Source organism: Anolis sagrei, chromosome 1, assembly GCF_037176765.1.
Source record: "Anolis sagrei isolate rAnoSag1 chromosome 1, rAnoSag1.mat, whole genome shotgun sequence".
Taxonomy (NCBI): domain Eukaryota; kingdom Metazoa; phylum Chordata; class Lepidosauria; order Squamata; family Dactyloidae; genus Anolis; species Anolis sagrei.
In genome coordinates, this window is record NC_090021.1 from 255,516,905 (window position 1) to 255,542,219 (window position 25,315).

Below are 25,315 nucleotides of genomic sequence, written 5' to 3' on the forward strand. Positions count from 1 at the left end.
ACAGTAGCTGGTCTAGGATTCTAGAGTATGTCTTATTACTTGGCTGGGTTTTCAGCATGTTTATTCAAAAGTAAGTCTGCATATAATCTCAGCATTAGTCTCACTGCGTTTAATGCAGTAAACTCTGGTGAGAAAAACAAATGTGTATGAATTTACCCAGAATTAGTTTTAGTTAATTCCTCTTTTATGTGTGACAATAATCTACCTAAGCAGCACCTAACAATTTTGCTGAATGACATGTCAAACACAGCAGTTAGAAAGTCAGTCTTACTCATTTCAACAGGAAAAATTATACCCTTGTCACTCTGAAAAACTACATTAACATGAGGAAGGTGGTGGGTGGGTAGGCTAGATCATAATACTCCCCTTAAATTGCTCAGTGGTGCTTAAGGAAATAATGTTTAACTCTGTAGAAACAGGGTTTTTTGATCCTGCAGATTTTCATCCCAATAGGTAACCCAAATAATAGATTTGCAACATTGTCCTCTCTTGGTTTGCATAAAGCAGTTGCTTATTATCCTTCCAGCATTAATTTATGCCTTTGCACCAGAGAAAATTGCCTCACAGGTTGTAATTGGGGGAGGGTGGAATTAAAACAGTTTTAAAGCACTAAATGTGAGCTCCAAAACATCCACGTTAACTTTAATGTATAAATACAAAATAGGCATAAATTACAATGGCACAATTTCTTACATATTTTATTAAGAACAAAGTTGTTCATACTGACAAGATCTATATAAATAAAACCACAGTACATTTTGCTTTTATTTATAAGAATAGTATACTTTTATAAAATTAGGAAATGTTAAATTTGTTTCATCCCTCAAACTGTTAACTGCAAATGAATCATGCATTACCTCTATTGAACAAAGCGGGGGGGATCCACCAGACGGACAAAGTCCTGACAAAGATGTGGCTTTACATTCCAAAATTTGACATTGAACATAGATGTACAAGGACTACTTATTGATCAACATATATTAAAAAGAATAATACAATGTGTTTTGTGTTTGAAAAACAAAGTCTTATATTACTCAAATAACACAAGTCTTTCTTTACATAACTTTTGTGATGAACACTAAATAAGTAAAGGAGAGCGGGGGGGGGGGGGGGGATGAAGGGGATGACTGTTCAGCATGCAATGGAAAAAAAACATTCCAGTTTGAGAGATGATTATTCATGTATACAGATTACCACTGATCAAGTTATGTCCATTTATGTCTGTGGTGTACTTACAGCCACTTGCTAAACTAGTTGTGCTGTCATCCTCCCAGATGTTTACCTCTCCTTGGGTCCTTTCACACCATATAGTTACTGAAATATGCCACTAGCTGGCATGGCAGCATCCTATGGAATCCTGGGATTTGCAGTTTAGGAAGAAGCTATATAGAGTTCTCAGCCTGAGGAGTGCCTCAATCAACTACAAATCCCAGCATTCTGCAAAATACAGCATGCAGTTAAAATGGAATCGTGGTGCTACAATTGTGTTGTGTGAATAGATTGCATGTCTCCTCAGATTTCTGAGGTGTGGAAGCATAGTACTATTCTCTGGGAGGACTTTCATTTGAACTACAATGGCAGCACTCTATGAAATCCTGGAGTTTGTAGTTTGGTGAGGCCCTCTAGACCAGTGGTTCTCAATCTGTGGGTCCCCAGGTATTTTGTCCTACAACTCCCTGAAATCCCAGCCAGTTTACCAACTATTAGGATTTCTTGAAGTTGAAGGCCAAAACGTCTGGGGACCCACAGGTTGAGAACCACTGCTCTAGGTGATAATTCTAAATATGACTTCCTAAACTGTAAATCCCATGTTCCATAGACTGGAACCCTCCTGGTTAAAGTCAAACCATAGTGCAATAGTTGTGTGAAAATGTCCTGGGTTTCTTGGCAAGATGGTAAAAAGGATCTGCTTGTTAAAAGGGAACATTTAAGCTTATTTCCACTTGATAAACTTTATTCTGCATTCACTTTGTTTTAGCTGAAGAACAAAACAACTAAACAACAAAACAAGACAACTCCAAAACAGCCCATCTTCAATACATGCCATCTTCAATACTGTGTCGGCTGAGGTGTGCATCTGTGGTGTTATCCTTCCTGAGTGTGGTCTCATCATAGTCATTTGGATTAATAGGCCCTTTGAGGGAATTGCAGGACCCTGGCATGCTTCCAGATGTAGTTTCTTGCCCAACCCACTGCATTAGAAATCACTTTTTAATGCAATGCTTAAAGATAAGCAACTCATGGAATGCACAGTTACACTTACATCACATGTCATCTGGGCACAGCTTATTTCATTATTAATGGGGTTACTCTTGAAGCACAATTATGAGGAAGACAACAGTCATTAATGACAGTAGGAACCAAAGCGAGACAGGCATTAGTAACTCATGTTGACAGTTAGAATGACTGTTGGGATTTTTCACAGAATGAACTATTTTATAAAAATGGGTCACTAACATAATGTTTCTCCATCAGTATCATTCATTTTCAATTTTACTTTGAGGAACAGTTCTCCTGACAGAATGAGAGAATGCTGTGATAATTTTGAACATTCCAGCCCAATTGGGCCAAATTTAAATTATACTTACTTTAAACTTTTATCCCCTTTCTATTATATTAGCTGTAATATATATATACTAAGAATCTTACTTTTAAGTTGTTTTGAACAGGAACATAACTCAAAAATGAATTCTCCAGAGATTTCTTTAACCAACTTTTGGTTTCCTCCAGCTCTGGCTGATTTGTTTTCCTGACATGACCCAATATTTCCCAAGAACTACTATGAGTCTTCAGAATCTTTTAATAGATGATGAACAATGGTGAGATTTCACCTTTAAATAAATTGTAACATTATCCTTTATGCCTATCCCTCACAAACTAAAAAGACTTGTGTGAAAACTGAATTCATGCTTTTTGGTCAGTGTACCTGCCCATCTCTGGGTGGAATGCGGAACATCATGGAAGTAGATAGAAGTGCAGTTCTAATTGTTTTAATTGTTGGAGGGGTATGAGCACAACATCAAGAATTATGAAAGCCTTCTGCTATCAAGGCTTTCACGAAACCAACCTTTGTGTAAGGCAGACTTAAGTTAATGTCAGTTCTAGCCTAGAAAAGCATTAGATTGGGTCAACTGAGCATTACAGTTGTAATATAGGGCAATTGAACAGTAAAGTTACCCTTCATACCCTCATTGTGTGAATAACAGGCAAATCTGTGATTTAACATGAGTTTGTGTGGTGCTTAATGAACCTGGAGAAATGCTATGGGTTATATTATACCTGAGACAAATACATATGGTAGAGCTGACCAATTTTCTCCTAAAGGACTTCTTGATCACATTCCATTCCCCTTCCTTTATACACTGACATATTTTCTGCCCTGGGCAGATCGTCATTTGCACAGAGGTCCAAAATAAACAAACTACGCACATTCCTGTTGACGATTCTTGCACTTCCTGGTTTACACAAACCACATTTGAAATGAAAACCTAGCTGAAACTCTGATTCCAGTTCCATCTTGGAGACAAACAAGGGCTTACATTGCTGGATATGTTTGAGAAGATTGAAGTCCAAATTTCCTGCATGTACATTAAAACTCATATTGATTAAAAATGTAGGTTTCTATCCTGATCCTAGGTTTGGTCTCCAAGATAAGAAATGTGTTAGTTTTCTAATGAGTGTGTAACTCTGACAACTTCATTGACTTGATAGAGAGTCTAAATGAAGTCATGAGGACTTGGTTCTGATAAGACACATGTGAGGCTGAATGGTAAAATATAACTCTCCCATATAGAAATGGGAACAAGAGAACGATAGAAAGCCAGAAACCTGCTTCTCATCTGCCTACGTGTGAAGGAGGCGTCTAGAAGTTAATGTCCAAACAATATTCATGGCCCACTTTTCCGCCTTTCAAAATATTCCCTCATACACTCAATTTTTTTAATTTTTAATATTTTATCATTCTTTCCTATTTGCAGTCATTTTACTTTTTTCAATTGGGAAATTTGTCAGGAAAAACTTTAAAGCATTCCAATGTTTCCTTTATGGTCACCTTTCTTGTTAAGTTAACTCTCATCTTTTTCTGTTATGATTTCCTCAAGTGTCATAAGATTTTTCCCATGTACATCTGAAAATACATTGCCATGGATTGGTTGTGGTGACTCCCAAGAATAGTACATAAGGTGGCACTGGGGGCAGTGTGTATGTGTGGCTGTGTGCTGGGGTGGAAATTGGCAACTATCATGTTACTGCAATGCAGAATTGTTGAGTTAATGGTCTGGGAACCTCCATGGATGCAATTCACCTATACAACGGAAGGCATTCCATCTGTGGAGCCACAGGTCTGAATCTAACCTACTGACCATGGCTACACAACACCTTAAATTCAGGAACCATGGACAGCCTGGCTTAGCATATGTGACCAGCTATAGCCACAGGTAACCTGACTGCTTGAACTCCGATTGAAAGTGACTAAACACTAAACTAAAGCATTGTAAAATCCGATAAGAAATTTGATAGGGAATAGCAAAATCTATAGAGGATGAATTGGAACTATCAAAGGGGGCACCTGAGAGAGATGGTGGTGCTACATGATGCTTGGTTAGTATTTTCTTGTATGAAGGCTACTTAAAGTTGCTTATGGTCCTATATATTCAATTTGAATAAGATGTAACAAAAATAGCACTTTGTTTGTTTTTAATTGCATGGTATTTTAGTACAGCCTACCATAACTTTGGTATGTTATATGGCCTATTATAAAGAGAACCACCTGCATAGAAATTTAGTTGTATGTATCATGCTAGAAAACTAAAGTTTTCTACATATACTCTTATCTTATTATCTGGTCAAAATATGGTTGGATGAAAAACTGATTATAAACATTATTTGTAAGCCTTCCTCCTGTATTGTTTTGTTTTAGAATTAGGTTGGTTAAAATTAACTTGGGTGATGTCTGCTGCATGATGCCATCCAAAGGTGATGGCACCGAGACCTTCCTTCTGTGGGTTTTTCTTGCAGCTCTTGCCACTTTCACCAAGTGAAATATATTTCTGAGCATAACATGAAAGGTTTGTTGCAGGATCTCAGGATTCATCAGGCCTGTATTAACTATAAATATATGTGGCAGTATCTGGATCCACAATAAGCATTAAAAATATGATACCTGAGCTTTCAAACATCCCGCTTACAGAAGAGTTCGGTCCAATTTAAAATGAGGAAGAAGGGTTGAACCCACTCCCACACATTTTGAATGCTACCACATAACTATGGGAGTTGGATAAATACTTGACATTGCAGATGGAAATTATATATGTACTACAAGACAAGAAAGTTTTCACAAAACTTGAAGCTTTGAAAATGTAATATAGAATCCCATACAGAATAAAAAAATAGTCACCAACACTCTACTGACTGGACAATCTTCTCAATGGCAGAATTACTAGACATTTTGAAGTTACTTTGTTTTCCTCTGTCCATACATAGTAGTGCCTCTCAGACATACTGAACATTGGATTTTAACAATGATTAACAAAACAGCTCCTCATCCTTCAATATTTAACAAAGATGGACTGTTCTGCAGATTTTCTACTAACAGTCATTTTACATTTTGGTTTGTTATCTTTACATGTCTTATAATAAGGGTTTAAATGATTTATTTTTTCTCCCAGATGCGTTGCGGTTGCTGTGTTGGAAGTCTCACTCCAAAGTTTGCTAAATGAACTACAGATTATTTAGCCTTTTTCAAAGGAAGAAGACCGGGGGTTCAAGTTTTTCAAACACTTTAGGAACGGTGCTGCAAAGTAAATAAAACAAATTTGAATTAGGCCAAACAAATTGTTCTCTAAATAACAAAACCCACTGAAAGACTACCATATAAGAGCACCAACAAGTCTGGCCATAACACAAACCTGTTTTTACTTTGCTCTTGTTCAGAACAGGTAAAGAAATAAGATTCACAAGTTTTCTAAAAGACGTTTTTTAAACCATGATGATTTTTAAGTTTAATAAGACACATCATTATTTTAAACTATTTATTTTAAACTGTACTTGGTTCCAGTTGCATAACTCAGTACAATCCACAAAACTCAAATGCTCAGAATGCTATTGTGGGTACAGTGTGTAGCTGTGCTGTATGCCACTGGTCCCTACACAGTTTTTATTATATACTGTGGGAAAGAAAAACTATACAGGCACCTACTAGTCGAAAACAACTTTACTTTGTGAAGACCATATGTAGTTGCCATTGATTGTTGAAAAGGATAAGAAACACAACTTCCCATATCCATATTATTACATCTAATTCGTGCATTATGAACAAAGAGAAATGTCTATTGATGGTATGATTGCGGGACTAGTTGACAATGGAGCAAGGACTGAAAAACAGTGCAAGTTGATATTTTCCATTTATAATACTACTAATAATGATAAAAAGAAACATTTTCCCATGACTTTTTTAAAAAGTATATGAACATGGATAACCACCTAGATGAAGATAACGATGTTAACAATGCAATTGATGTGGTAGGAATAGATGACAAAATGGGTGGTTACTAATAAAACATGGGTATCTATATTAAAATTAAACTATAGAAAACTACAGAAATCAAAGTACATTTGTTTCTTTTAAAAAAACCAAAGTTTTACACCTTCTGGTTTAGGATTAATATATTCTGGTGCTGGGAAAGGGGTGAGGGTCAAATAATGGAACTGAAGGGATGTCTTTACCCCTTTGGACTCTCTGCGGAATGGCCCCTGAGAAAATGGCTAAGAAAAGGTTCAACAGGAATGCCAAATTTCTGCTGAATAGGTTAAAAGAGTGAGGAAGCCTCTTCGGCAGCCATCCATGCGCAGAAGGCCCGCATAACATTTCTGCTCAATAGGGCCCTAAATAAAGACAAAAGAAACAGAGGAATCTAATTGTAACTTGAGAAGTTTTGAGTTCATGTCCTAATCTATGAGGACACTAATTTCAACATGAATTTGATGTCCTCCTGGACACCATAGTGGAGTTACATTATTACACAATATTAAGCCATACTTCTCTTCTGTACATAAACAACAACAAGCCCTTTTCATACTTATTCTATATATGCAAATTAATGGATAAGAGAGGAAATGTAGTACACTAGAATGCTAATTACTCAAACTTGTCAAAGAATGTAGACAACATAGTTATCTACTCAAAATTTTCCATACTGAAACAAAAAAACAAACAAAAAAAAACAAAAGAAAACTTATATACATAATATTTGGATTTTACTTTAATTGGGATAGATTTTACCTTGACATTCAAAAGAAAATATTGGTGGAACAGCTTTTACTTGGATTCCACATCTATCTTACTTTAAACCTCTGGATTCTAATGTGTTTTAAGAGGATTTAATCTATGCAAATGGATTTGTGGTGGGATGGGGGTATTTTCTCCAGTGTTAGTTGGTTCTTTTAAAATGTAAAAGGCAGACTGTGAGATGAAGGAGCCTTACCTCTACTAGCAGGTGCCAATGAGCAATGGGCTTCCGAGGGTACGAGAGCATTTCGTTCCAGTGGTCTCGCCCAAGGCTGTCTGCATCGTTGCCTACTTGACAGACTCCAATGACCTCATTGTGACCTACACTGTGAAAAGGTTCAATAATATTTATTTCTTAAAATTTTACATTCAAGAACCATATAATTCAAAAATTCTCCAAGGGAAAACAAAAAATATAGGGGATATATGAACTGGGATATATGGCAGTATGGACTCAGATAACCCAGTTCAAAGCAGATATTGTGGGTTATTCTGCCTTGATTTTCTGAGTTATATGGCTGTGTGGAAAAGGCCTAGATTACTAGCACCAGAGGGGAGGGGAGTCAACAATAGCTTAAAGCTTAGGCTTTGATTGCTTCTTTTTGGGGGTGGATGTGCGTCTTTTGCCTTTCGTCTTTTCCCTCCCTCAGCATTTTAACACTATCTCTTCTAGGGACTGCAAGCCTATTTTGTGTGTGTGGGTTGCCACAACCCACACAACTTTTTAAAAACAGGCACAATTCTTTTTTAATTCATTATGAGGGTATCACAATCTTCTAGGGCTATTGCCTGTGACTATTTTGTGCGTGTTAGTTGCCACAACCCACACAACCAGTTGTTTCAGCCAGGCACAACAAGCTACTGTTGTGCTGTGTGCTTTTAGCCAAAAATTACACAACCAACCAGTTGTTTTACCCAGGCACAAGTAAAAAGCACCACAATCTTTTTGAGGGGAGACAAACTATAAAGATCTCTGTGTTTTGGGAGACCTTGCTCTAATTATACTTATTAACAATAGTGTTTAAAGAAAAGACATATAAGTTCTGCCTGTTTTTGCATAAGATATTTGTGGTTTGCAAAAACCATTTAACACCATTTTAACTGCCATGACTCAAAATGCTATGGATTTCTGGGTGTTCAAGTTTTACAGGGTCTTCTGTATCCATCTTGTGAACTGGTTGTGGAATCCCAGGAATCACATGATATTATATAGTACTGTTGTGCTGCCTCAAGTCAGAGGTGGAGAAAAGGGGTTATGGCCATAATTCTGCTAGTAGACCTGGAGACTCCTAGGAAATACCTCTCTAGGCATCTCTTTCGGCATAACTCTGTGGACCACATTTGTTGTTCTCAGATAAAAAAATGTTTCTACTTTCCCACTTTCACAGAGGTTCTGTGGGAAAACCTTTGGGTTTATTTCAAAGGAGATTTTATTTCTAGAAACATTAAGAATTTATTAAAAATCTGTGGATGACCCAAATGTTCTGAAATTTGATGGGCTTGCTTGCAGTGGAAAAGTGTGGACCTCACCCCAATCCACTCCAGCCAGCCATAGCAGCTAAAAAGATTTAAATTTCTTTGAATTTTTAAATTTTTCCCCAAAATCAGGAGATATGTTAATTTTTCTGAAAATTGGGGGGAATTATATTTTGGTGAATTTCACATTTAAATCTGTGCCCCTTCTCCAAGATATCTCATTATGTATGAACATGAACATACAGGTATTCCAAAACCTGGAAAAAATCCAAAATACTGCCGGTCTCAAACCTTTTTGATAAGGGATACTCAAATAAATATTCAAATTTGTTCAAAAGCAAGCACTGCTTTTTTGTGGCTTTTGGTCAGTCTAATGAAGGTCTTGCTTCATCATGGACTTTGATGTTAATGGTGCTTACTCCCTAGCAGTGAATGCTTTCATTATTTTCTCTCCTGTCCAAGGCTGATTGTGGCAGTGTGAAACCCAGAGAAATTGTTTCAACTTAGTCAAGTCAGTGGTGTGTATATTTGTTTGGGACTCATTATTCCCCCTCCTCTTTGGTAATCTTCTTTGCCAACCAACTCTGGAAGCCTAGGCATGAGCTGGCTGACATGAGCTGGCTGAGTTGGTTGACAAAGGGGCTCACTGCTGGTCTCCTTCCTCCCATGGCTTTAGGAAAGATGGAGGAACAGCAAGACTTGCCAACAACTGCTCTCTCTTTCTCTCTCTCTCTCATGTATCTTTCTCCTTTCCTTTTTTGTACCCCCTTTGCTGACCAACAGTAGGTAGCAAACCCATGAGTAAGCAAATTTGTGAATCCCAAACCCGCAAATGTTGAGGGTTAATTGTATTGTCACTTGATTAAAATATTATCTCTTCATTCTTAATAAATCTCCAGATATCTCACCGGTCATAATCCATAACAGCTATAGACAAGCTGGTTTGATCAATATTTTCTGGAGGGACATCAAAGACTATGGCTTCATTGTAAACAGGATTGAGGGTATTCCTCTTGGTGGAAGTCTTCCTCTTCTTCAGTCGTCTCCCTTCACACATTAGTGAGACCTTCACATAGGGATCTGTATGAAGAATAAATAAACAAGCACAACATAGCTTCTATCAAAATATCCCGGGGGAAAAGACAGACATTCCCATCTATTTTTGCTTATCTACATTTTATTTATAATTTTCCTCATCTGTATCATCTTTAGTGGTGATAGCCTTTCTGCTCTCCTGCCACTACGCATGATAGATACCACAATTAAAGCTTTCCCTATATCTGTACATTTAGCTATGAATTTTATTTTATCCTGCCCTATATCATTCAATTGTAGGCATGTGTATAATCACACCTGTTTATAGATAGTAAAATGATTTAAGTAGACTATAAGATTTTAAATGATTTAACAAGCCAAAACAGGTAAATTTAAAACTGTAAGACTAGTGTGAATAAAATCATTTTAAAATAAAAACTAATGCTTTTGTTTGGCACTGGAATGATGCCAGTGTTGGTCCCAAATGGGGCACCTGGGAGAGGGCATTCCAGAATTAAGGAGCCAGAGATGGTCTCACATAATATATTATTGCTGATGGAGAGACATAGATGAGAGTTCCTTCTGCAGACCTCAGGCAATATATACTCCAAAAATTGAAATGTTTTGTTACTGGCTGTCTACTTTTGCCTTTGAGAAAAGTGGAGTGTAGGCACACACCCAGTGCCTGCTGAGCCTTGATAAGGGAAGGAAAGGGGGACGTGCGGGGAGGACTTTATTTACACCACGTCCTGTATAAAGCAGCCATCTGCACCTACCTTTTATGTAGTCAATGACAGCATGTGGCTGGATGGGCGTTCTTCAAATAGCAATGAAGAATGAGCCCACTGGCCACTTTCTGAATCCAGCTGAGAGAGTATGAGAAAGACCTGGGGAAGGATCTTCCCAGCTACTTTGCTAATGGGGTAGAAAATGTGCTGACAGACTGAAGCATTGTGGCAGCTACTTTTTACAAGGTCCTTGTATAAGTAGAGTCTTTCCCTCTTCCCTTTGTTCTCTCTCTCTCTCTCTCTCCCCCCCCCCCACCCCGCCTTCAAGGCTTCTTGAGGAAAACTCAAATGTGACTAGCCCTCCTTCCCCTGATCCCTCTTTCAGTATGTAAATGCAAATATGGATATTCCAAAATCTGAAAAGAATACGAAATATAAAAAACTTTTAGTCCTGTGCATTTTGGATAAAGGAGAAACATTCCTTCACACAATACTAATATTTGTGGCCCATCGAATTCCAAAGAGATAGTGATGTCTATAATGTGACTGCATCTCCAAGGTATATCAGAAACATTTCAGTTTGTGCCAATCTAGGTCAAGCCACTGGTTGCCCTCTGTGATTGATTTCTTCCCTTCTTGGGTAAAGAAAAAGAGATTTGACCCACTTGAAGCAGATATTCTAGGAGCAAAACATGTTAAATATTCAAGCTTTACACATACAAGATATCTTTGGAATATTTTTTCTATTGTGACACAATGTACTTATTACTTCTTTATAGACACTTAACACATTTTTTTCAGTACCTTGAAAGAAGCAGTGAAAATAAGCTGCAGTTTTGTAACCAGAAACCCATTGTGATGTAGTGTGAAAAGAATTTTGCCCTAATACACAGTCCTAATTCCCTGTTCAGCTATCTTTTCTTTCAGTCTTAACTACTCTATATGGTTGATACAATGATCACAAGGGGCCAAGAACTACATATGCTACTCAGAGTACTTTTCCAGAATATAAATGAAGCAAAAATAAGTAACAGTGTCCCCTTATGTCTTCTGATCACAAAGCTCCTTTGTTTATTTATTTAAAGTGTTTTTTAATCACACTTCAGCATGCCAGGACATTGAAGCTGAGTACAACAGACACAAATATTTCAAACATTAAATACACAAATACAAACATTTATAAACATAGTAAAGCAGTCACCATCTTTCATCATCACTTCAGTTTGAAAGTAACACTGAAATTAAGCACTGGATATTTCTGAAATTACCAATAACCCTGTTATAGGTTTGCCTTAGGGTTGCCATAAATCAGAAAAGAATTGAAGGCATACAAAAACAAAAGTTTTATAAAAGGAGGGTACCTTGAAAATAGAAATAAAAAATCCCTACCTGATGCTCCTGTTATATCCATGGCCTTCAAATTTCTTGCTTTTATTATGGTAATGGTTAGTCTACCAGCAGTTGGAAGATAGCAAAGTGAAAACATCAACTCGCCAAGATCTACTTTGTCCTACAAAACAAAATACATTTTAGATAATATTAAAAATGATTTTCTCCAGAGGTCCAAATATCCCCACTTTCTGTCTTCATAGGACATAAAAGTAGTCTAAACACATTAAAAAAGACAATTGTAAGGTAAATATGACACAAGTAAGTATGAAACTAAATATTAACATATTCTACTTTAGTCATAAACTGTTGATGAAGTTATATCAAAGTATCTCACTTGTCTGTTTCGTGCTCCTTCTCTAAGTATAATTACATTGACATGGGATCAACAATTAAAATATTTGGTTTTGTTGATTTTTTAAAAATAAATACTCTAAAGCAGAACTCTATTTGGGGCTATTATTCTATGACAAAAGAAACCTGAAACAAAACAATGAAGTGAAACATGCATGTTTTCTGGAATCCAGCCTCACATGCTATTTTGAATTAAATGAATCAAGTAAATTAATAAAATATTGTGAAATTCCTTCAAGACAGTTATCAAACATGTCATGTGCAATTATTTTTAATACATGATAAAAAAGGAGTAAAAATAAAGATACTGAATGAACCTTATTGTGAATAAGTAGCACCAAAATCACAGAGTGTGGATAAAGACACACAGCACTATCCAGAAGAGCCAGAAGGAACATCAGCAGGGAGCTTGGAAGGAAAAGGCACTTGCTTGCTGTGGGCTGCCTCTGACTCCTGATGCAGAAGACTGGCTCTTTGCAAACTGAGGCCCTGATTGAAGGCAAGGTCTGGACTCCCAGCAGAAACACCTGATTGCCTCCAGAGGCTGGGGACAAAAAGATGTCAGCGGGGGTGGCACGAGGGCAAGAGTCTGTCCCTTTGTTTGTCCGACCTCAAGTCTATGACCTTGTTTTTAACATCTGCCTACCTACTTTATATAAGGTTTTTATTTGTCATCTATTGGCCTACCCCATATAGGAAGGATGTGTTTTTTAGAGGAGGGAGTGAGTTCCCAGATTTTTGGGGCAGCAATTGGGATTATACAGGGCAGGTGGAGATGCAGCAGGAGGAGACAGTCTCAGTACCAACAGAATGGGGAGTGAAACAGAGTGCTTATTGCCCCCAAACTGTCTCCTACATCAAATAGCCAGTTTACCAGTTGTTAGGAGTTTTGGGAGTTGAAGGTCAAAACATCTGGGGACCCACAGGTTGAGAACCACAGGTCTAGAGTGACACTGGCAGGAGAACTTGAAGTGAATCTGACAGAGCACGGGCTAAAGCATATTTGAAGGCAATGGAAGCAACAGAGAAATCATTTCTTGCTGCCACTATTTCATTTGCAAGGAACCATTTTGCTGAACTGCTTTGAGTGGTCAGAGGACTATTACATACTGGTGCCGAAAGAGAGATTTACGACCATTCAACAGCTCACTGTGAAGAATGGCACTTTGAAGATAAAGTCACTTAGCTTCATTCTGACTTGGATGCTGTTATTGATGAGTTCCAATGGATGTAACTCTGGTGCCTGCTTGTCCAGTGTTGCTGGACCTCTTGGCGGCTTTTTGATATCATTGACCATGGTATCCTCCTGAGCCATCTCGCTGAGATGGAACTGGGAAGCACTGTTTTACAGTAGCTTTGTTCCTTCCTGGCAGGCCATACACAGAAGGTGGTGCTTGGGGGCTCCTGTTCAAACCCTCGGGCATTATCCTGTGGGGTTCCTCAGGGTTCTGTTTTGTCCCCCATGCTGTTTACCATATACATGAAAACATATACATGTCATCCGGAGTTTTGGAGTGTAGTGCCACCTATATGCAGATGACACCCAACTCTACTACTCCTTCCCATCTAAGGAAGCTGTCCTGACCCTAAACCAGTGTCTGTCATCAGTAATTGACTGGATGAGAGCAAACAAACTGAAATGTAATCCAGACAAGACAGAGGTGCTCCTGGTCAGTTAGAATGCAGATCAGGGAATAGGGATCCAGCCAGTATACGATGGAGTTACACTCCTTCTGAAGACAGGGGTCTGCAGTTTGGGGGTTCTCCTGGACTCAGCACTGAACCTGGAGGTCAAGGAATCTGCAGTGGCCAGGAGGGCCTTTGCACAATTAAAACTTGTGCGCCAATTGCACTCGTTCCTTGAGAAGCCAGATCTATCCATGGTGGCACATGCCTTAATTACATCCTATCTGGATTATTGGAATGTGCTCTATGTCATGCCTTTGATTGAGCGGTTTCACCAGAGAACTATTCCTCTCCTACCCTGACTATGCATTTTATTTTGCCCACCGAACCGTTACCTGGCACTTTAAAGCATCTCTAACCTCACTTTTTCCCTTAATCTGCACTCTCCACTGGCCCCAATCTGGAAGCACTGCACTAATTTGAGCCTGATCCCAGTTTGACTATTATCCCAGCCAATTGTTTTAAGATGTTGTTTGATTGTGTTTACATTTTATCTGATTGTTTTTAATGCTGTTTTAATGCTGTTTTATTTGTAATGTGGGCTTGCTCCTTGTAAGCCGCCCCGAGTCCCTTCGGGGAGATTGTGGCGGGGTATAAGAATAAAGTTGTTGTTGTAATAATAATAATAATAATAATAATAATAATAATAATAATAATAAAATAATGTGGGGCTGCTTTTGAAGAGTGCTCTGAAACTTCAAATGGTCCAAAGAGCTGTAACCAGGTTGCTGACCGAGGCCGGCTAAAGGGAGCGAACACCCCCCTGTTGAAGCAGCTCCACTGGCTACCAGTTTGTTTCTGGGCACAATTCAATGTGCTGGTTAAAGCCCTAGACGGTTCAGGTCCCGGCTATTTGGCTGACAGCATCTCCTGGAACAAACCTGCCTAGGCCTTGAGATCTGCAGGAAAGGCCCTTCTCTCATAAGAGCTGACTTTGCTCAACTTTCAAGCTCAGATGGGATTTGGTGTCTTTAGAGTATTTAGGTGAATGAACTGCTAAAGGAAAGGAATGTAATGGTAACAGAAACACTGCCCTAGTGGAGATTAAGAGAGAGAGAACATGCAAAACAGAGAAGGAGAAATAAATTTCAAATTTTATCTTGTCAAGACACATAAGTGAGCAGATATTGCCCATGAAATTTCATCCTTAAAAACTCTACCAGCAAAATCTCCATATCAAATATTTAGAACCATTTGATCTGACCTGACTTTGGAATCATGAAATGAAGCCAAAAAAAAAATATGACAGAGTGCATTGCCATTATATTTCTCTGATCATCTTAACATGTGATCTTGAGACAAGAAATGTCCATGACACCTTGCATCTAATTGAAATAATGAGTTGTAGTAAAACCCTATGAATGCTTCAAGCAAATTTACCTGAAAAAAATAATATTAATTACAGATGAAAGCCTGCCTTATGTAATCAGTTTCAAGTTAATATTCTGGGCTTTATATAATCTCTCAGTGATACCAACTGCATTTTTGGTTTTATATTGCAAAAATGAAAACAAGGTAAGGACATAAAATAGGCTACAAAAAGAACTGGCACACTCAGTAATGCAACCATCTATTTCTGAGATCCCTGCAATTCCTGGGAATAATTACGATTCAGAGATATTGTAAATATGTGGAATTTTGCTAAAATTGCTTCAGCAAATAAGAACTTGTAAAAGGGTCAGTTTGGTAATGCCAATGAGAACCAGCATGTTGGACTGAGTGATCTGAGTGCTGGACAAGGACTGGAGACCACAATTCAAATCCCTACTTAGCCATGGAAACTATTGTCTTGTCCCCAGAGAAAGGAATCACAGTGCTTGAATCATAGAATAGAATCACTGAGTTGGAAGAGATCTTGTGGGCCATCCAGTCCAACCCCCTGCCAAGAAGCAGGAAAATTGCATTCAGGGCACCTCCAACAGATGGCCATCCATAAATACAAACATTCTAGATAAATACATTTAAAAACTGCTAAAGTGAAAAACATAAATTCAATACTTATACATTCACTTAAAATATTGAAAATCTATAAAACTTAATCCATTTGTGATACAAACAGGGACTCAGAACTGTTTCAGATGTACAGTACAATATAAATTATGCTGCAGGCAATATGTTGTCAGCTCAAAAAACATGTGGTGCACCTATGCTCAAAAGCCAGTTTTACAAATCAATCTGAAGCTGCAACTGTGCCTTTAGAGACTTACCCACAGGTTTTGGTATGCACAACTTAAGTCTATGATTGTTCCCAGCATAGTTTAATAAAACTGATAGACAAAGGAATTACTTGTTTGAGAACATCAGCAAATCTCATAAGTCATACTGAGTATTTTTCATATGGCCTACAGCTACTTTACAGCACAGAATTTGAAAGAGCTTACACCATGTGGCGAGTTCTTTGGAAACACTGAAAAACAACTGAAACATAGTTAAGTGGTCCAAACTGTTAATGATTTGCTGTAGTGTTAATAAAACAAGGATAGCATCTTTATAATTTAGTGTGTGCGCGCACACACATATCTCCAATTAGATTGTTAAAAGACCAATTTCAAAATGGGTGCAATCAAGGAGTACCCTTTCAAATCCAGCTACCGTCCTACATATATTAGAATTAAAATAAGCCACCATTGTACATGTACTCTGCGCACAATCGAAGTGCCTTTGCCTTTGTGAAATCTTCTAGTCACACAAAAAATGGAAAGAGCCAGGCAGAGCTCTGAAATCCTTGCTAAACACCAGTGTTTCGTACCAAGTGATCATGTGTTTACAGAGGAGAGCTGCAAATTGCCCATATCACCTTTAGAAAAGTCTTGATCAAATGATATATTTTTTAAAGACTGCAAACGCCAGCAAAACACGATAAGGGATGGAAAATAAGGTAGATAAAGCAAGGTAATAAGAGAATCTCTGTAGTTCCTATACTGTCCACACATCCCCCAATGAAAACCTTCAGTCATGGACTGTAGCCTCTTCGCAAATGCAACTCTGTATCCAACACTTTACCAACAGAAGAAAGATAATGGACCTTTTGGAAGTGAAAAATGATTTGAAGGAGGGAGGAAGATTGCAGAACTGTTAAATAGCTTCTTTGTCTCAGCTTTCAGGATGGAAGCTATTGGAGAAATACTTATGTCTTCCATATTCTCCAGCTGTCCCAATTTGGCAGGTACAGTCCTAATTAATCCTGCAGTAGGGTCAGGCAAAAGCAAATTGCTGCCACCTCTAGTTTATAACAACAACAACAACAACCCTCTAACAGTCCTAAATTCTTGGGAAGTGTTCAACTTGTGATTTTGTTATATGAAATCCAGCATATCTATCTCATTTGCTGTGTCATACTATGTTTTTGTGTCATAATAATAATAGCTCTTCATTTTAAAACTGTGTCACAGAGAGAGTTACGATGCTTATGCAACTTACGCAAAAGTACTAGATGAGAGTTTTGATTCTTAAGATTATGCTGTGGGCACCACCCACATTTCTTAATATCAAGTCATATGCATGAATCTTACGAAATAGATCTGACCTATGGCACTGATACAACTTTTTGCATAGCCCTACTATCTACCATCTATCCATCCAGTTAAAGATACTTCTCTTCAAATATTTTCCATTCCCCTCTAAACACAATCTGTTTTTATAATTTTCTATTTGTTGGAATCTTATTTCAAAGACATTTACAGCAGAAATCTCTTTGGCAGCAGATTTAATACACTTCCTTGTGCTCATGTCTTTAAAAGGACAGTGAGTGAAGCCTGTTTTCATATCTCTCCTTGCAGACTTGAAGTTAACACTGTGTTTCAGAGTTTTTACAACCTGAGACAATGTGTCAGTTGCCTTTGAAATGCTAAATAGGATATTCTCTTGCAGAAATGATGTTTTTAGTATTTTTGAGAAATAAATTTAAATTGGACCATACAAGACTGTGTACGGTAGTTAAACTGAGTGTAAAATGAAAGAGGGAAACAATAAGCAGAATTTCAGCCTGATAATAGCTGGTTTCAATAATAGTTATGCAGTCTTTTGGAACAAAGAATCTCTCCTTACTGTCATGAATAATGAAACCTTTGAAATCTTTGGCAATAGTATGGGTAAAAAAAATGCAAAGTCTCTATTACAGCTAGGTGCTTGTTATCTGGATTCATGGCTGCTTACTACATGTTTCTTAGTCACACCAGGACCATATTATGCGCAAAGGTAAAAAGATGAATATCTGTAGGAGGATCACATGGTGCATCAACTCTATGGACAGTCACTTGAAAGCTTCCCCAGATATCTATTTCACAACCCCCTCCCCCCAATTATGATTTTTTTTGGGGGGGAGGGGAGAATCCAATGAACACTTTGAACTATACAGATGTTAACAGAAACATTGATACTAAAATTAACTATGCTTTAATTTTTCTTATAAATGACTTCATCAACATAAATGGTTGAATATTATGATTTTTTAAATAAAAATGACAGAACTATTCAGACTGATCAGACAGATTATCTTAACAAATAGTATGAAACTGACCATAAAGAAGCAGCTAAGATATGGAGAGAAATTTTGAAAAGGCATATACAATTGTGTATAAGAACTCAATTATAAAAGGATTCTAAAGAAATGAGTAAGATGTGAAGAGAAATGTTGAAAAAGTATATACATTTCTGTTCAGAAAGGACTAGGTTAACCAAACAAAAGGGGGGGGGGGAATGGATTTCTGTCAGAAGAGAGTGGCTGTTTGGTTATTAAATTATAACTATCACTGAGAATAAAATTAGAAAGGTTGGTTGCAGGTACTTCTATTGAAAGGAGGAGTCCACATTGATTAAACTTGATTAGTTGTTTTTCCTCTCTCCAAAATTCTGAGGAAATATATTGATGTGAAAAGTCTAAGATGGGGTGGTGGAATACTAGGCATAATTAATGTGGTTGGTTAAGAGTCTGGCTGAGGATTTGATCAAAGACAATCCAACAGGCAGTTTCATCTGGAAGATGGGAGTCAGTTAATCAGTAAAGACTACAAAGGACTGAAGGATTTTGTCATCTGGAAAAGACAGTAATGACATAGCAGCCACATAAAGATTGAGAAAGCTGAAGAATATCTACAGATGAAAATTCAGCCTTGAGAAGAGTGGAAACTCCTGTAGCACAGTTCTGAGGAAGCTACTAGACAAGAGCAAAGACCCCAAAGAGAAGAACTGCTGTGAGGTTCTACTTAAACAGTCTGTCTGAAGAAAAATGGTATAGGGGAGCCACAGTATGCACCTTGATCTTGAATGGCATCTTTGCTTTATGGAAGATCTACTTCTGGTAGAGAAGAAAACTGCAGCAAACATATAAAAATTCTTAAAGTACAACCGTAACATTATCGACAATGGGCAGGCCTCGGACAGGGGCTCTGGACGCTGAATTGAATTTGAACATGGTTGTATTATTGTTTATAATGTTTTAATGGATATTCTATAATTTAATGTTTTAACTAGTGTTTAACTTGTGATTATATTGTTCTTGTCTGTTTTGGTGTTGGCAACTAATGGCTGCCGATTGTAAGCCGCCCTGATCGTCGTCGTCCCTCCCCCCACCCCCGGGTGGGGGGTTGAGAAGGATGGGATATAAATATTTGATATAAATGTACACATGATAATATAATAAAACAAGAGTTAGAAAACAATAAACAGAATATGAATTTAAAATACATAGTTAAAATTGACTGGATAGGCCTGCTGGAAGAGATAGGTCTTCAGTTGATTCCACAGCTCATTAAGCTGTCAAATCAACTGGCAGGTCATTCCACTATCTTGGGGCGGCCAATGAAAAGACCATCTGGGTGACAGTCGCTTGTCAGGTTCTGGCAGGATGGAGTAGATGCCTCCCAGAGGACCTATATGTGAAGGGTAGATTGTACAGGATAAGGTGATCCAAGGCACATTGCAGAAGTCAAACCCTGAGGTTACCAGCACCTGTTTTATGTACTTCTGCCAATGCTACCTGCTAAAACCTACCACTTGAGGAGGGTAACAACTCAGTGAAAGGGGTCTGAAGGCTCTGCACATTGGGGAGGTGAGAAATGAGGACTGTAGCACTTTCTCAGTTATGATGCATATTGAAACGGGCAGCAGGAGAGGAAAACTTAGTCTTCATACACTCATAGAATAATAGAGTTGGAAGAGGCCACATGGGTTATCTAGTCCAACCCCTTGCCATGCAGGAAAAGCACAATCCAGCCTCTGTTTAAAAGTTTCCAAGGAAGGTACAACTACATCTCTGTCCTATGACAAAGAGAGTGAGGTAATCATCTTCTCTCAAGGTCCTGATCTACAGCACCTTGGAGACCCTTCAGCTGAAATACTACTGGCTTAGGAGAAAGGTTTTGGGGCTCACATTTAGTCATTAACAACTGTAAACATGAAATCTAATAGTTACAAGAACATAAGCCCCAACTTAGAATCTTGTAAATACTAAGCAGGGTGCCTGCCATTATGACTAATGTCATTATTACCTTTATTCATATATTGCCTTCCCTCACTACCCAAGATCCAAGGCAAGAAAACACAAAGTTATATTATGTGTTCATAGACAAGCGCTCAAGATGGAGTCTATATCCAAATATATCCACCTCAAATTTTATAACTATATATCTCAATAAATTCATTTGAAAATGGATGACCTGGGGAACAGATTTAGTCCACAAATCTTTAAAAGGGGGGGGGGGTGAAGGAGAGAACAGTCAGTCTTGATTAAATCCCATCAAAGGAAGTTACATTGACACAGTAACATTGTTACAGTTGGGTGAAATATAGACAGTAGATTCTGCTCTTGACTGTCATTCATCTTTCCTTAGCTATTTTCCTGAAGAACTCCTTCTGGTGCTATCTTATCAGCTGTGATGAATAGGCCTGCCCACCACTTTCATGCACCATGTATGAGTGTCTACTTCTAATCAGATCATTTTGAAAAATAAAGAACTGAAACACTTTAGCAACACTATGGACAATGCAGTGAATGTTAGAGATGTCCTTTCCAAGCTGCACAATAATCTTTTCTAAAGTGCAGAATGATGTATAATTGGGCTTACATAAAGTATGCTCCACTGACTCTCTTATTAACCCATCTAGTAGAAGCTTTAAAGAGCTCAAGCAGTAAGGTGCTTTGTAACTGGTCATATTGCTATGTTCTGCTAAAGAGAATAATAATAAAAAATTCAATATGTTTTTAAAAAGGAGATCCTTGGTCATATGTCACACCATACCCTGTATAGTCCTAGAAATACCAAACATGTGATTGCAATGAAATACAGGACCCCCATGTCAAGCATCGTATTGGTAAACTACCATTCTAAATTAAAACTGTAGTCTTATGGTCATTTCACAATATCCAGCCCCATTAAAATAAATAGGCTGCTCCTAAGTATGATGTTTCAGACCATATACTTAATCAACTGAAATTCAAGTGCAAAAAAGCAGCAAGCATCACCATTAAAGCAAAAATATATGAAGCAGTTTTCTAGGAAGGAAGAATTCATAAGACTTTAAGCATAATGAAGTGTCACATTCATTTGATCCACAGAATTAGCCTTGTAAAATAACACACTTTTAATCACAGTCAAGCAATTTCCACCAGGATTTCATTTCCTTTTAAGCAATAAGCTTCAATGGTCTATAGAGAAAAGAGTTCAGTATTTTAAAACAGAGCAGCTAGAATTAAAGAGACTATTAAATTACTAAAGATAACTCAGTGGATAGTTTGGGTTACTGGGTTAAAAGCTGTGAATTTAACTATAAAAGTCATACTAAAATATAATCAAGAGAACAAAATATCTCATAAAATAGAAGGTAAAAAATTAAATAGTAAATGGAGTAAAAGTAAGTGTAATTTATTTCTTTACAAGAAAGCAGTGGTGTTTTATTGGTCTGAATAACCGAATGACAGAGATTGATTTCACAACTTTCTTGTTAGTGAATCATTGGAACGTAGAGTACTATAGCCACCATTTCTTAGCATCTCATAATTTGAATTGCTTGTAAACCATCATTGCCATGCCACTGAAGAATTAGCTCAAGTATAGAGAGATTCCATTTGATAAAATGCTTAGAAGTAGAGACTGAAGCTCCACAACAATGAGCAAGTACTTATGCAAAGGACTATTGTAATACCTTTAACTCAGAGGAAGATATTGGTAGCCCAAGCTTTCATAGAATAAGTGAACTTTATCAGATACCCCTGTAGCATAGTAAATTAAACCCTTGTGCTGGCAGGACTGTTGATTGACACTGGGTTGAGCCCCCTCTGCCAGCTCCAGCTCCCCATTTGGGGACATGGGAGAAACCACCCACAAGGATGGTAAAACATCAAACATCTGCGCTTTCCCTGGGCAATGTCCTTGCAGACGGCCATTTTTCTCATTATTTCTCATATCACTATTGACATGGGGAAAAAAATCAGATACATAAAGTGAAGTGCTCAGGGACAAATATTTTTATCTGTGAATGAGCAGATTAAGTGTGTGAACTGCAATAGGAATACAAAACATGTGGGTATGGTAATAGGGTGTTGGTGGAAGAGAAAATGGGTTGAAATTGAGAGGACTATGGGAAATGGTTAAGAATGGAGTAAAAAGGGAGGAAAATAAGTTGGATTCCCTGATCAGACAAAGGGAAAATGGTAAAAATGGGGTGGGGGGGGGGGAGAAGGAGTAATATGCAAAATGATAGTGGAAGCAAAAGAAATGATGCTTAGAACAATAATACAAAAATAGAGTAAGGAAAGGATACTTTCAGGGGAAAAGGTGGACAAGATAATGAAGGGGATAAGTACAATTAAAATGGAAACGTTTCAAGAATTGTAAAAAAGATTTATCAAAAGTGGTATAGAACCCCAGCTCAGTTAGCATATATGATAAAAGGGTTCAGCCCAAACTGTTGGCATTGTAAAAAGGGGGAAGGGATGGTTTACACATATGTGGTGGGAATGTGAGGAAATGCAGAGATTCTGGAAGAGGGTATTAGAACAAGTAAATGGGTTATTCAAGATAAACTTGTACATTGGGCCGGAACTGTTGGAAATTGGAACGTTGGGCCTACAAACACTGAAGAAAGAAGACCAACAAACTTTGATGGTGATGGTTAAAGCTGTCCATGCTGTAATAGCATTGGGACAGAAGGATTAAACAATGGGCAATGGACAGATGGAACGGATACACTTATGAACAAGTACAATTGGATATTATGGTAATAATACAACAAGATATACCATGGTCTATAAAAATACAAAGAATCAAAGAGAACTGGTTAAGATACGTGAAATGGGTTGAAGAAGGGAAAGCTAATGATCAGATAAAAGAGAAAATGGACGGAATCCTGGACTAGCTGCACTTAAAAATGCTTTATTGTAAAGTTGGAGGGAGGGAGGAGGGAAAAAAGAGGGAAAAAATGTAATGGTTTATGGATGTATATAAAGTAAGTTTATTTCAATGAGTTAGATGGATACCATTGCAATGAAAACATTTTAAAAAGGTAACAGGGTGTTGATACGAGAGAAAAGGTTGGGAGGAAAAATAGTGCCTAAAGTCAAAATGAATAGATCACCACATGAATCACCACATGCAAATCAAGGTGATCAGCTGAAACATCCACAGCTAGCCCCAGCAAACAAAAGCCCTTTGTCACACCCTGGTCATTCCACAGATATATAAACCTAGTTTTTCCTAGTTCCAACAGACCTCATTACCTCTGAGGATGCTTGCCATAGATGCAGGCGAAACGTCAGGAGAAAAATTGCCTCCAGAACATGGCCATATAGCCCGGAAAAACCTACAACAACCCACCACATGAATGGTAGAGGGAGTTATTGTAATATAGTATGGTGCTGGCTGCCTGGCAACTACAAAGATGTGATAAAATGGGTAAGGGGTTTCTGTGTATTGTACTAAATATTATGAGAAAGAGCTCCATGAAGCTTCTTGCCTTTTTCTGGCATTATATAAGCACTGGTGAGTATGGTGTCCAAATCCCAAAATTGTGATTCTTTTACATTTTAATTTGTATAAAAAGGCCAGTCTTCCAGATATGGCTTAAAGTTAGCCTGTTTTGAAAATTACACCTAAGATTGGCAATAATTAATTAGTTCTCAAAGGTAGGACATGGCTCCCTTAACCAACATGAGAGCAAAAGTTCCCAAATTCCTCCTATCCATGCGGGTGGATGAGAGAAGAACAAAAGAGCTCAGGACTTGTTCTGGCTTGTTTGTGTAGTGCTAAATTATCACTTAGCAACTAACTTTCTATACACAGTCAGACCTCTGTATCCACAGATTCTGCATCTATGGATTCAACCATCCACACATTGAAAATATTCCCTCCTCAAAGAAATTCCCCAAAGCAAACCTTGATTTTGCTATTTTACCATGCCACTGTATATAATGGGACTTGGAAATCAACAGATTTTGGTATGCACAGGGGGCCCTAGAAAAAAACCCCAGTGGATATCAAGGGCCCACTGTAGTGACAGTAGATTTCTTTAATCAACATTTCAAAATAAGGAATTGTTGAGGTACTGTCCAGTAGAGATGATTAATTTTTCATAGATTTATTGCTTTGTAGCAGAGATGTTATGCCTTTTAATGAGCCTCATGTATTACACAGGTGAAAATGTTGGCAGCATGGAATTGTAGTAATGGGGAAATCTTCACCGCCCACTGAGTTTCAACTCACAGTTTAAAAAGAGTTTGAAAGAGCACAGAAACTCTGCTGAAGGAAGGAAAGGGCTGAACTGTGAACTCTAGAAGTCATCTCAGAGACTGCCTTAGACAATGTTTGGGCACAAAGGCAGTGGTTAAGAAAGAATGAACTGCCTGAATCCCTGCCCTCTGGCTAGAAAGCCGTTCTCCTAAACTGGATTGCTTCACTGTTTTGCAGAGACTTTAAAATACAAATTTCAAGACTGCTACCTGGCTCAGATAAAAAACAAAGTAGTCTTTTTAAATAAGACACGACTATGTAATGGGAGGTGTCTGACAATAATATATTAGAAAGTTTCACTTTCCTGCTCTACAAATCAGCTGGCTTTGAATTACTGTACTGTACTGTACTCCCCAGGAACAGGCTTTGGGTTCCTCCAGACCAGTGGTTCCCAACCTTTTTTTGGCCAGGGACCACTTTGACCCAGGACCACTCTCCAACATTAGTACTAAAAGGGTTACAAATCAGTTTTTGGTTAACTTCACATTTGGTTTGGTTATTTGGGGTGCTGGATTCAGAAAATTGCATTGGATAGACCACATCAGCTCTAATTTATGATACAGAACATATGCCATCCAGTAGTCGCCATCTGCTTGCCCACCAAAAAGCATATTTAACAATCTGGACCTGATGTAGTC

The 25,315-nt window shown here is 37.9% G+C and overlaps 1 protein-coding gene across 4 annotated transcripts in view; it reads right to left on the reverse strand.

The window, feature by feature from the left end:
* Positions 1-682: 682 nt before the first annotated feature.
* The window catches only part of SYT9 (synaptotagmin 9), a 108,629-nt gene continuing 83,996 nt past the window's right edge, over positions 683-25,315 (reverse strand). Inside the window, exons 4-8 of one of the 4 annotated variants that reach the window (XR_009630910.2) lie at positions 11,914-12,034; positions 9,670-9,841; positions 7,482-7,611; positions 6,724-6,882; positions 683-5,791 (exon numbers count right to left, since the gene is read on the reverse strand). Coding sequence is in view for 3 of the 4 variants with exons in the window: in XM_060766594.2 (XP_060622577.1) it covers positions 6,775-6,882; positions 7,482-7,611; positions 9,670-9,841; positions 11,914-12,034 (531 nt within the window). In the remaining variant the exon portion in view is untranslated. Of the gene's footprint in view, positions 5,792-6,015; positions 6,883-7,481; positions 7,612-9,669; positions 9,842-11,913; positions 12,035-25,315 lie in introns of those variants that run through there. The other 3 variants (XM_060766604.2, XM_060766594.2, XM_060766614.2) reach the window with 3 other exon arrangements.